The 13086-nt window shown below is 36.3% G+C and overlaps 1 protein-coding gene across 1 annotated transcript; it reads left to right on the top strand.

Annotated features, from left to right (window-relative positions):
- The first annotated feature begins 10023 nt into the window (after positions 1-10023).
- Positions 10024-12539, top strand: LOC138309324 (cyclic GMP-AMP synthase-like receptor). The gene has a single exon (XM_069250499.1). The coding sequence runs from the start codon at positions 10300-10302 to the stop codon at positions 11782-11784; it is 1485 nt and encodes a 494-aa protein (XP_069106600.1). The 5' UTR covers positions 10024-10299; the 3' UTR covers positions 11785-12539.
- Positions 12540-13086: the final 547 nt, after the last annotated feature.

Here is a 13086-nt window from a genome sequence, read left to right on the forward strand (position 1 = left end):
GAAACACAGACGTTAGGAGTGAGATGATTTCGATAAGTGTGTTACGCCTACATCGCCAACAGAAACACAGACGTTAGGAGTGAGATGATTTCGATAAGTGTGTTACGCCTACATCGCCAACAGAAACACAGACGTTAGGAGTGAGATGATTTCGATAAGTGTGTTACGTCTACATCGCCAACAGAAACACAGACGTTAGGAGTGAGATGATTTCGATAAGTGTGTTACGCCTACATCGCCAACAGAAACACAGACGTTAGGAGAGTGAGATGATTTCGATAAGTGTGTTACGCCTACATCGCCAACAGAAACACAGACGTTAGGAGTGAGATGATTTCGATAAGTGTGTTACGCCTACATCGCCAACAGAAACACAGACGTTAGGAGTGAGATGATTTCGATAAGTGTGTTACGCCTACATCGCCAACAGAAACACAGACGTTAGGAGTGAGATGATTTCGATAAGTGTGTTACGCCTACATCGCCAACAGAAACACAGACGTTAGGAGTGAGATGATGTCGATAAGTGTGTTACGCCTACATCGCCAACAGAAACACAGACGTTAGGAGTGAGATGATTTCGATAAGTGTGTTACGCCTACATCGCCAACAGAAACACAGACGTTAGGAGTGAGATGATTTCGATAAGTGTGTTACGCCTACATCGCCAACAGAAACACAGACGTTAGGAGTGAGATGATTTCGATAAGTGTGTTACGCCTACATCGCCAACAGAAACACAGACGTTAGGAGTGAGATGATTTCGATAAGTGTGTTACGCCTACATCGCCAACAGAAACACAGACGTTAGGAGTGAGATGATTTCGATAAGTGTGTTACGCCTACATCGCCAACAGAAACACAGACGTTAGGAGTGAGATGATTTCGATAAGTGTGTTACGCCTACATCGCCTAATGAACATGATACAGAAGGTAATGAAATGTAATGTGGATACAATAAACATGTTATGAACATGCAATGTGGATACAGGAAATGGGTAAAGGAAACATGGACATGTAATTTCGATACAGGAAGTAGTGAACATGCAATGTGGATACAGGAAGTAATGAACATGCAATGTGGATACAGGAAGTAATGAACATGCAATGTGGATACAGGAAGTAATGAACATGCAATGTGGATACAGGAAGTAATGAACATGCAATGTGGATACAGGAAGTAATGAACATGCAATGTGGATACAGGAAGTAATGAACATGCAATGTGGATACAGGAAGTAATGAACATATAATGTGGATACAGGAAGTAATGGACATATAATGTGGATACAGGAAGTAGTGAACATATAATGTGGATACAGGAAGTAATGAACATGCAATGTGGATACAGGAAGTAATGAACATATAATGTGGATACAGGAAGTAATGAACATATAATGTGGATACAGGAAGTAAAATGAACATAATAATGTGGATACAGGAAGTAACGAACATGCAATGTGGATACAGGAAGTAATGAACATGCAATGTGGATACAGGAAGTAATGAACATGCAATGTGGATACAGGAAGTAATGAACATATAATGTGGATACAGGAAGTAATGAACATGCAATGTGGATACAGGAAGTAATGAACATGCAATGTGGATACAGGAAGTAATGAACATGCAATGTGGATACAGGAAGTAATGAACATATAATGTGGATACAGGAAGTAATGAACAAAAATGTGGATACAGGAAGTAATGAACATGTAATGTGGATACAGGAAGTAATGAACATGCAAATGTGGATACAGGAAGTAATGAACATGCAATGTGGATACAGGAAGTAATGAACATGTAATTGGATACAGGAAGTATGAAATGTATGTGGATACAGGAAGTAATGAACAGTGGATACAGGAAGTAATGAACATGTAATTTGGATACAGAAAGTAGTGAACATGTAATTTGGATACAGAAAGTAAGTGTGAACATGTAAAGTGGATACAGGAAGTAATGAACATGTAATGTGGATCCAGGAAGTAGTGAACATGTAATGTGGATACAGGAAGTAATGAACATGTAATGTGGATACAGGAAGTAATGAACATATAATGTGGATACAAGAAGTAGTGAACATGTAATGAGGATACAGAAAGTAATGAAATGTAATGTGGGTACAAGAAGTAGTGAACATGTAGTGTGGATACAGGAAGTAGTGAATATATAATGTGGATACAGGAAGTAATGAACATGTAATGTTGGTACAGGAAGTAGTGAACATGTAATGTGGATCCAGGCAGTAGTGAACATGTAAAGTGGATACAGGAAGTAATGAACATGTAATGTGGATACAGGAAGTAGTGAACATGTAATGTGGATACAGGAAGTAATGAACATGTAATGTGGATACAGGAAGTAGTGAACATATAATGTGGATACAGGAAGTAATGAACATGTAATGTGGGTACAAGAAGTAATGAACATGTAATGTGGATACTGGAAGTAATGAACATGTAATGTGGATACAGGAAGTAATGAACATGTAATGTGGATACAGGAAGTAATGAACATGTAATGTGGATACAGGAAGTAATGAACATGTAATGTGGATACAGGAAGTAATGAACATGTAATGTGGATACAGGAAGTAATGAACATGTAATGTGGATACAGGAAGTAATCAACATGTAATGTGGATACATGAAGTAATCAACATGTAATGTGGATACAGGAAGTAGTGAACATGTAATGTGGATACAGAAGTAATGAACATGTAATGTGGATACATAAAGTAATGAACATGTAATGTGGATACAGGAAGTAATGAACATGTAATGTGGATACAGGAAGTATGAACATGTAATGTGGATACAGGAAGTAATGAACATGTAATGTGGATACAGGAAGTAATGAACATGTAATGTGGATACAGGAAGTAATGAACATGTAATGTGGATACAGGAAGTAATGAACATGTAATGTGGATACAGGAAGTAATGAACATGTAATGTGGATACAGGAAGTAATGAACATGTAATGTGGATACAGGAAGTAATGAACATGTAATGTGGATACAGGAAGTAATGAACATGTAATGTGGTACAGGAAGTAATGAACATGTAATGTGGATACAGGAAGTAATGAACATGTAATGTGGATACAGGAAGTAATGAACATGTAATGTGGATACAGGAAGTAGTGAACATGTAATGTGGATACAGGAAGTAATGAACATGTAATGTGGATACAGGAAGTAATGAACATGTAATGTGGATACAGGAAGTAATGAACATGTAATGTGGATACAGGAAGTAATGAACATGTAATGTGGATACAGGAAGTAATGAACATGTAATGTGGATACAGGAAGTAATGAACATGTAATGTGGATACAGGAAGTAATGAACATGTAATGTGGATACAGGAAGTAATGAACATGTAATGTGGATACAGGAAGTAATGAACATGTAATGTGGATACAGGAAGTAATTGAACATGTAATGTGGATACAGGAAGTAGTGAACATGTAATGTGGATACAGGAAGTAATGAACATGTAATGTGGATACAGGAAGTAGTGAACATGTAATGTGGATACAGGAAGTAATGAACATGAATGTGGATACAGGAAGTAATGAACATGTAATGTGGATACAGGAAGTAATGAACATGTAATGTGGATACAGGAAGTAATGAACATGTAATGTGGATACAGGAAGTAATGAACATGTAATGTGGATACAGGAAGTAATGAACATGTAATGTAATACAAGAAGTAATGAACATGTAATGTGGATACAGGAAGTAATGAACATGTAATGTGGATACAGGAAGTAATGAACATGTAATGTGGATACAGGAAGTAATGAACATGTAATGTGGATACAGGAAGTAATGAACATGTAATGTGGATACAGGAAGTAATGAACATGTAATGTGGATACAGGAAGTAATGAACATGTAATGTGGATACAGGAAGTAATGAACATGTAATGTGGATACAGGAAGTAATGAACATGTAATGTGGATACAGGAAGTAATGAACATGTAATGTGGATACAGGAAGTAATGAACATGTAATGTGGATACTGGAAGTAATGAACATGTAATGTGGATACAGGAAGTAATGAACATGTAATGTGGATACAGGAAGTAATGAACATGTAATGTGGATACAGGAAGTAATGAACATGTAATGTGGATACAGGAAGTAATGAACATGTAATGTGGATACAGGAAGTAATGAACATGTAATGTGGATACAGGAAGTAATGAACATGTAATGTGGATACAGAAGAAGTAATGAACATGTAATGTGGATACAGGAAGTAATGAACATGTAATGTGGAATACAGGAAGTAATGAACATGTAATGTTGGTACAGGAAGTAATGAACATGTAATGTGGATACAGGAAGTAAGAACATTAATGTGGATACAGGAAGTAATGAACATGTAATGTGGATACAGGAAGTAATGAACATGTAATGTTGGTACAGGAAGTAATGAACATGTAATGTGGATACAGGAAGTAGGGAACATGTAATGTGGATACAGGAAGTAGTGAACATGTAATGTGGATACAGGAAGTAATGAACATGTAATGTGGATACAGGAAGTAGGGAACATGTAATGTGGATACAGGAAGTAGTGAACATGTAATGTGGATACAGGAAGTAATGATCATGTAATGTGGGTACAGGAAGTAATGAACATGTAATGTGGATACAGGAAGTAATGAACATGTAATGTTGGAACAGGAAGTTATGAACATGTAATGTGGATACAGGAAGCAATGAACATGTAATGTGGATACAGGAAGTAGTGAACATGTAATGAGGATACAGGAAGTATTGAAACATGTAATGTGGATACAGGAAATAGTGAACATGTATTGTGGATACATGAAGTAATGAACATGTAATGTGGATACAGGAAGTAATGAACATGTAATGTGGATACAGGAAGTAATGAACATGTAATGTGGATACAGGGAGTAGTGAACATGTAATATGGATACAGGAAGTAATGAACATGTAATGTGGATACAGGAAGTAATGAACATGCAATGTGGATACAGGAAGTAATGAACATGTAATGTGGATACAGAAAGTAATGAACATGTAATGTGGATATAGTAAGTAATGAACATGTAATGTGGATACTGGAAGTAATGAACATGTAATGTGGATACAGGAAGTAATGAACATGTAATGTGGATACAGGAAGTAATGAACATGTAATGTGGATACAGGAAGTAATGAACATGTAATGTGGATACAGGAAGTAATGAACATGTAATGTTGGTACAGGAAGTAATGAACATGTAATGTGGATACAGGAAGTAATGAACATGTAATGTGGATACAGGAAGTAATGAACATGTAATGTGGATACAGGAAGTAATGAACATGTAATGTTGGTACAGGAAGTAATGAACATGTAATGTGGATACAGGAAGTAATGAACATGTAATGTGGATACAGGAAGTAGTGAACATGTAATGTGGATACAGGAAGTAATGAACATGTAATGTGGATACAGGAAGTAGTGAACATGTAATGTGGATACAGGAAGTAATGAACATGTAATGTGGATACAGGAAGTAATGAACATGTAATGTGGATACAGGAAGTAATGAACATGTAATGTGGATACAGGAAGTAATGAACATGTAATGTGGATACAGGAAGTAATGAACATGTAATGTGGATACAGGAAGTAATGAACATGTAATGTGGATACAGGAAGTAATGAACATGTAATGTGGATACAGGAAGTAATGAACATGTAATGTGGATACAGGAAGTAATGAACATGTAATGTGGATACATAAAGTAATGAACATGTAATGTGGATACAGGAAGTAGTAAACATGTAATGAGGATACAGGAAGTAATGAATATGTAATGTGGATACAGAAAGTAATGAACATGTAATGTGGATACAGGAAGTAATCAACATGTAATGTGGATACAGGAAGTAATGAACATGTAATGTGGATACAGGAAGTAATGAACATGTAATGTGGATACAGGAAGTAATGAACATGTAATGTGGATACAGGAAGTAATGAACCTGTAATGTGAATACAGGAAGTAATGAACATGTAATGTTGGTACAGGAAGTAATGAACATGTAATGTGGATACAGGAAGTAACGAACATGTAATGTGGATACAGGAAGTAATGAACATGTAATGTGGATACAGGAAGTAATGAACATGTAATGTTGGTACAGGAAGTAATGAACATGTAATGTGGATACAGGAAGTAGTGAACATGTAATGTGGATACAGGAAGTAGTGAACATGTAATGTGGATACAGGAAGTAATGAACATGTAATGTGGATACAGGAAGTAGTGAACATGTAATGTGGATACAGGAAGTAGTGAACATGTAATGTGGATACAGGAAGTAATGAACATGTAATGTGGATACAGGAAGTAGTGAACATGTAATGTGGATACAGGAAGTAATGAACATGTAATGTTGGTACAGGAAGTTATGAACATGTAATGTGGATACAGGAAGCTATGAAAATGTAATGTGGATACAGGAAGTAGTGAACATGTAATGCGGATACAGGAAGTATTGAACATGTAATGTGGATACAGGAAGTAGTGAACATGTAATGTGGATACAGGAAGTAATGAACATGTAATGTGGATACAGGAAGTAATGAACATGTAATGTGGATACAGGAAGTAATGAACATGTAATGTGGATACAGGGAGTAGTGAACATGTAATGTGGATACAGGAAGTAATGAACATGTAATGTGGATACAGGAAGTAATGAACATGCAATGTGGATACAGGAAGTAATGAACATGTAATGTGGATACAGAAAGTAATGAACATGTAATGTGGATATAGTAAGTAATGAACATGTAATGTGGATACAGGAAGTAATGAACATGTAATGTGGATACAGGAAGTAATGAACATGTAATGTGGATACAGGAAGTAATGAACATGTAATGTGGATACAGGAAGTAATGAACATGTAATGTGGATACAGGAAGTAATGAACATGTAATGTTGGTACAGGAAGTAATGAACATGTAATGTGGATACAGGAAGTAATGAACATGTAATGTGGATACAGGAAGTAATGAACATGTAATGTGGATACAGGAAGTAATGAACATGTAATGTTGGTACAGGAAGTAATGAACATGTAATGTGGATACAGGAAGTAATGAACATGTAATGTGGATACAGGAAGTAGTGAACATGTAATGTGGATACAGGAAGTAGTGAACATATAATGTGGATACAGGAAGTAGTGAACATGTAATGTGGATACAGGAAGTAGTGAACATGTAATGTGGATACAGGAAGTAATGAACATGTAATGTGGATACAGGAAGTAGTGAACATGTAATGTGGATACAGGAAGTAATGAACATGTAATGTTGGTACAGGAAGTTATGAACATGTAATGTGGATACAGGAAGCTATGAAAATGTAATGTGGATACAGGAAGTAGTGAACATGTAATGAGGATACAGGAAGTATTGAACATGTAATGGGAATACAGGAAGTAGTGAACATGTAATGTGGATACAGGAAGTAGTGAACATGTAATGTGGATACAGGAAGTAATGAACATGTAATGTGGATACAGGAAGTAGTGAACATGTAATGTGGATACAGGAAGTATTGAACATGTAATGGGAATACAGGAAGTAATGAACATGTAATGGGAATACAGGAAATAATGACATGTACATGCATTGGCACGGGAATGCTGAGGTACATATGATAGCAGTAGACAGGTAGGTGCATGTGTATTGTCAGCGGGCTAATATCCTCGATAGTTTGGTCCTATGATGTACATTAGATAACGGTACAGTGTTGTTGACTGTGGGTTTGAATTTGGGCGTCATTGTCTGTAATATATAAAGGAAGTATCTGCAGGCCAGTGATTGATCAGTTTTTTCTGCTGAACTGTCTTCAGTTTTACTTTGAGATAGTTCAGAGGTGATTATAACGATCTATCTATTAATAAAGTACCTCTTAGATGATTTTAGGCCACTATTGGTAGCGACATAAGAATTTAGGAAAAAATAATTGAAATATGTTAAATAATTCAAAAGGCCCCAGAAGCCTGTTATATGGCCACACTACAGATGTTACCTAGAAACGCATACCAGGATTCCCCTTAAAGAACCCCAAAACGGTAACAATATAGTGTTTTATGTCGTTAATTTATCGAACTTTTGTGTGAAAGCTTTAATCATATCCTTTGTTTATAAGTGTGATCTTCCAACTCTCAGATTTAATGTATCTACAACAGTAAAAAATCAGTAAAATGGAGGACATTATGTATCAAGGTCTATGTTTAGTAACGTTACACAATGATGGAGTAAGTCTGATGTAAATTAATGATAAAAAACCACGAATCTCACGTAAATAACATCAATCAATATCTTGTTACACACTGATATGATTCCAAATTGATTTATTCAGTGATATCTACATTCTGCCACAGAGACTCCCATAACTGTAACGATAAATGGGTGAATAATTGCAGCCTAGTTTTGGTGTAGTAATACCTATATACATGAATGAGGGGTCCTGTTTACTGACACCAAGTGAGTCCGCGCGGGGAAAATGACATTGTAATTAAATGAACCAGTTTAGTTATGAAATGAAAAAAATCTTTTAAATGTCTGCAAATTTTGCTAATCACTGTTTGGCCGTAAAACGGCCCAAAATGATACCCCTCCTTTCTTGTACAGTTAAAATTATATAATACATGAAAAGATAACTCTTAGTTGATTGCTAAAATGTCTTAACAATAAAACAAAGCTAAATTACAACATGGCAAAGTAAAAAGACTCGCATGTTCGCTTTTTTAAAGTCGAATTCGGTCCTTGTACATTCTATAGATACTAGTAAACATGACGGCATGGATATTGGGCTACAGAAATATGGCGAACCCTGAAATGTACATTGTTTTCGAATATTTTGTGAAAATTTACAAACTAAACAACAATTTACGAATCAACACCAATACCTTATGTTAGTCCCGATGCATAAACACTTTTTTATCAACATAGTTGTAGTGTTCTTGAATTGGTAATTCTAATTGAAATAATGATTACTCAATATCTAAGTAACGATTTCTCCCTATACCGGATGTTGATGTGATATGTTGTATTGACATGCGCAGTGTTAATAAAAGAAGCATGTGGTCATGAATGACACCTGGTCATAGTTATTTCTGTCCGTAGAGAAGAATATCTACAATAGTTATGTTCAAGCACCCCTAAGAAGTCATATATAGGCATACACAATACCACTAGTGTAAACAGGGTCTATGACTTAATTTCATTGTAGCTTAAACAGATGAAACTAATCAATTGTTTTAGACAAGAGATGTCGTGTTTATATCCGAATTCCCTGTAGATTGTGAGATTCCGTGTCCAGTCTCAAATTATACCAAAATATTTCTGAATATCTCTATTATTCTTTTGCCATCTCTTTCCAGGGTTTGCAACTAGACTCATCTGGTAAAACCGAAAGAATCAGATGTTGACGAAAGCATGTTGTTGTCCGCCATGTTGAATTGCTCTTGTACCATTGGACAAGTTGGTTCTTCCGAAAAGTTCCGCTAAACGCAGTGCATTGTAGGTTGATGTAGTATTGTCTTTTACTGACAAGTTACACTATATGTTCACAGATTTATTTCAATCACTTATTTTATATTCATGTTGTTTTGATCAGTTAAGTACAAATTAGGGTACACCTATATTTCAGTGATTAATATTTTGATTTGTTTTAATGTATAATCAAGATTTATCACATTATACCATTGTAGAAGAACAGAGAAAATACACATGATTCTGTCGAATGTCTTAACCAGGACGCAAACCTTGGTCTCCAGTGTAAAAGATGCGGCTCTTCTGACTGAGTTAAAGAAGCGTGCCTGCTCCGTCAGCGGAGTGACTGAAACCGTATTTAACACTATGTACCATCGCTCCTTTTACACATTTATATACTAAAAAGAAAGTATCTTATAATCCTATCACAAAGTAATCATTTGTTCTTTTGTAGATACAAAGATGGAAAGTGAAGAGGATAGAGAAGCAGGTTTGACTTTCAGTCACGTGTTGGATTGTTTTGGGTTCAACAGTAACAGACAGATAAAGCTTCAACTCAAATTGTTTCATAAATATATTTGTATCAATGGTTTATTCAGAGATGAGGAAACAGAAAATGATGAATTTAATTTACTAGGAAGTTTTGCAGATGGACTGTCAGCATTTTCAATATATAATGGAACCACATGTGATTTAGACATAATGGATGTTTGTAGAGCGTTTGTAGTTGTAGAGGACAATGACGTTTTATAACGGTGAAAATAAATTTCCTCTCCAGATGAAGCTATGCGAAACAAACTCCGGATATGTCAGACTGAAGGTTATAAATGAAGAACGTTTTATGTCATCCCCATTAATTTTACAGAATGTGTTTGTAAACGATAACAGAGAGTACTATCTAGCAAATTTAATCACAGCTACTGTGAGGAATGGTTACATGACATGTTTATCTGATGAACTGATTATACCTGGAGTATTGACGGACTGTATAATAACTGGTCCGTCGATTGCTTACGTCACTACTGGAGGCTTTAACCCCGGGACATTTGCAATAGATAAAATAGATACTGTTATATCCATTCCTTGTGCCAAATGGCCCACTGTGGCAGAGGAGTGGATCTACAGAAAGCGCGACCACAACTGGCCTCCCTCGGATTTCATATCAGAGCATGTAAAGCGTGGATGTTACGTGGTCCCGGTCGGGTGTAAAGAATGTTCACGTCAACATCTTGATTGGAGATTGTCCTTCGTTCTTGTAGAACAGGCGTTGGTTTTGGATTTCAATCCAACTCAGTTTCAATGTCTGCTGCTGCTGAAACAACTTAAAAAGTTCAATCTAGAGACAGAAATAGGAGACATAATATCCTCCTATATCCTAAAGACGGTTGTTTTCTGGGTAATAGAGGAATCACCCCCCGCCCTCTGGGTCCCTCATCGACTCCTCACAGTAGTACATCTGTGTCTAGATAGAGTAATCGAATGTGTGCAAAGCGATTTCTGCCCCAATTATTTCATACGTACCTGCAATCTCCTTGCAAAAAGATACAACGAAATAGAAAAACAAAGTGTTCTCCGAATATGTCGGTCGGTTAGAACAAACACGAGTGGGTTATTGCGGAAATCACCACCATTCAAAGAGATTATCCAAACTTTAAGTAAAGATATGTTATCAGTAATTTCTGTTTTGCGTAACAGTATAATAGACACCCAAGCACAGAGATTTCCATCACTGCTGGCTTGGAGGTTTAAAATCGGATTAGGAGATTCCTTGAGAAGTATTTTATCGTGTCAGGAAAGCTTACAAACAGCAATAGAACATTGTTGTAAAGGTCCAGAGAAACTTAGAAGAGCTTGTAGGATGAAAGATGTCCCTATGGAAGAAGTCGCCGACGCGTGTACTGAAATGGAGCTTATACGAAGACGACTTCTGTGGACCAAAGACATTTTAAATGAGGAAAGAAAGGCAAACATTATGTGTATCGAGGTATCACAGAGCAGACTAAGAGAAACTGATGCTTTAATGGAAAATATTACTATTTGTCATATGAATGTAGTCGCAGGAAATTTTCATTTATGCAGCGATATGATTAAATCGATAATTTCTACTGCGAAAACGTTGCCCAACTTTCGAGTGCATTTTCCTCCTGCTAATTGTTTTCTTGATGGACAAAATTTCGCTGGCATCATGGAGGGTATGATCAGCTCCAGTGTTTTTTTCTGCTAGACGAATCTATTTTCAATATGACGTATTTACCAGACATTGTTTTCTTAAAATTTGAAATAGACATTCTTCCTGCTCCCTTACAGAATGAAATGTACTCCCCCGAACTACAGAGTGAACACTTGAAGTCCTCTTCAAGTACACAACTGACGTTGACTGTAGATCCTGTCGTGTACGCATGCTTCCTCAATTTCTGGTGTTGTATGAAGCTAGAACGAAACATAGAAATGTTGAAGGCACGTGACGACATGGTGTGGTGCTGTGGTCTCCCAGACATCACAAACAAGGCTGTGGCATTCAACCTGCTGGGGTACTGCCACAAACAGCTGGAGGAATATGATGCGGCGTTCAAGGCGTTTTGTACGGCATGGAAACAGACTCCCCGGAGTAAGGCCACTCTTGTACACATTGTCGCATTAGGCAATTGTGTTGTTCAGAAGACTGACACAAACTCATCATAAGGTACGGAGCATTGATAGACTATACTGCAAGCTGCTTAACATCAATAGATTACGATGTGTATACCAGTGTACGTACCAGATGATTATCCCTTTCTACCTGACATTCTGAAATTTTCGATGACTGACTGGTATGGGCCGACTAACTCTGGTCCTGAGATCTGAGGTAGACATTCTGACATTGAGATGACTGACTGGTATGGACCGACTTACTCTGGTCCTGAGATCTGAGATAGACATTCGGACATTGAGATGGCTGACTGGTATGGACCGACTTACTCTGGTCCCGACCATACATATTTTGTATAATGTGATGTAACTACAGTGATATGATACCATACATATTTTGTATGATGTGATGTAACTATCAGTGATATGATACCATACATATTTTGTATGATGTGATGTATGTAAAACTACAGTGATATGATACCATACATATTTTGTATGATGTGATGTAACTACAGTGATATGATACCATACATATTTTGTATTATGTGATATGATACCATACATATTTTGTATGATGTGATGTAACTACAGTGATATGATACCATACATATTTTGTATGATGTGATGTAACTACAGTGATATGATACCATACATATTTTGTATGATGTGATGTAACTACAGTGATATGATACCATACATATTTTGTATGATGTGATGTAACTACAGTGATATGATACCATACATATTTTGTATGATGTGATGTAACTACAGTGATATGATACCATACATATTTTGTATGATGTGATGTAACTACAGTGATATGATACCATACATATTTTGTATGATGTGATGTAACTACAGTGATATGATACCATACATATTTTGTATGATGTGA

The sequence above is a fragment of the Argopecten irradians genome, chromosome 15 (assembly GCF_041381155.1).
Source record: "Argopecten irradians isolate NY chromosome 15, Ai_NY, whole genome shotgun sequence".
NCBI classification, from domain to species: Eukaryota; Metazoa; Mollusca; class Bivalvia; order Pectinida; family Pectinidae; genus Argopecten; species Argopecten irradians.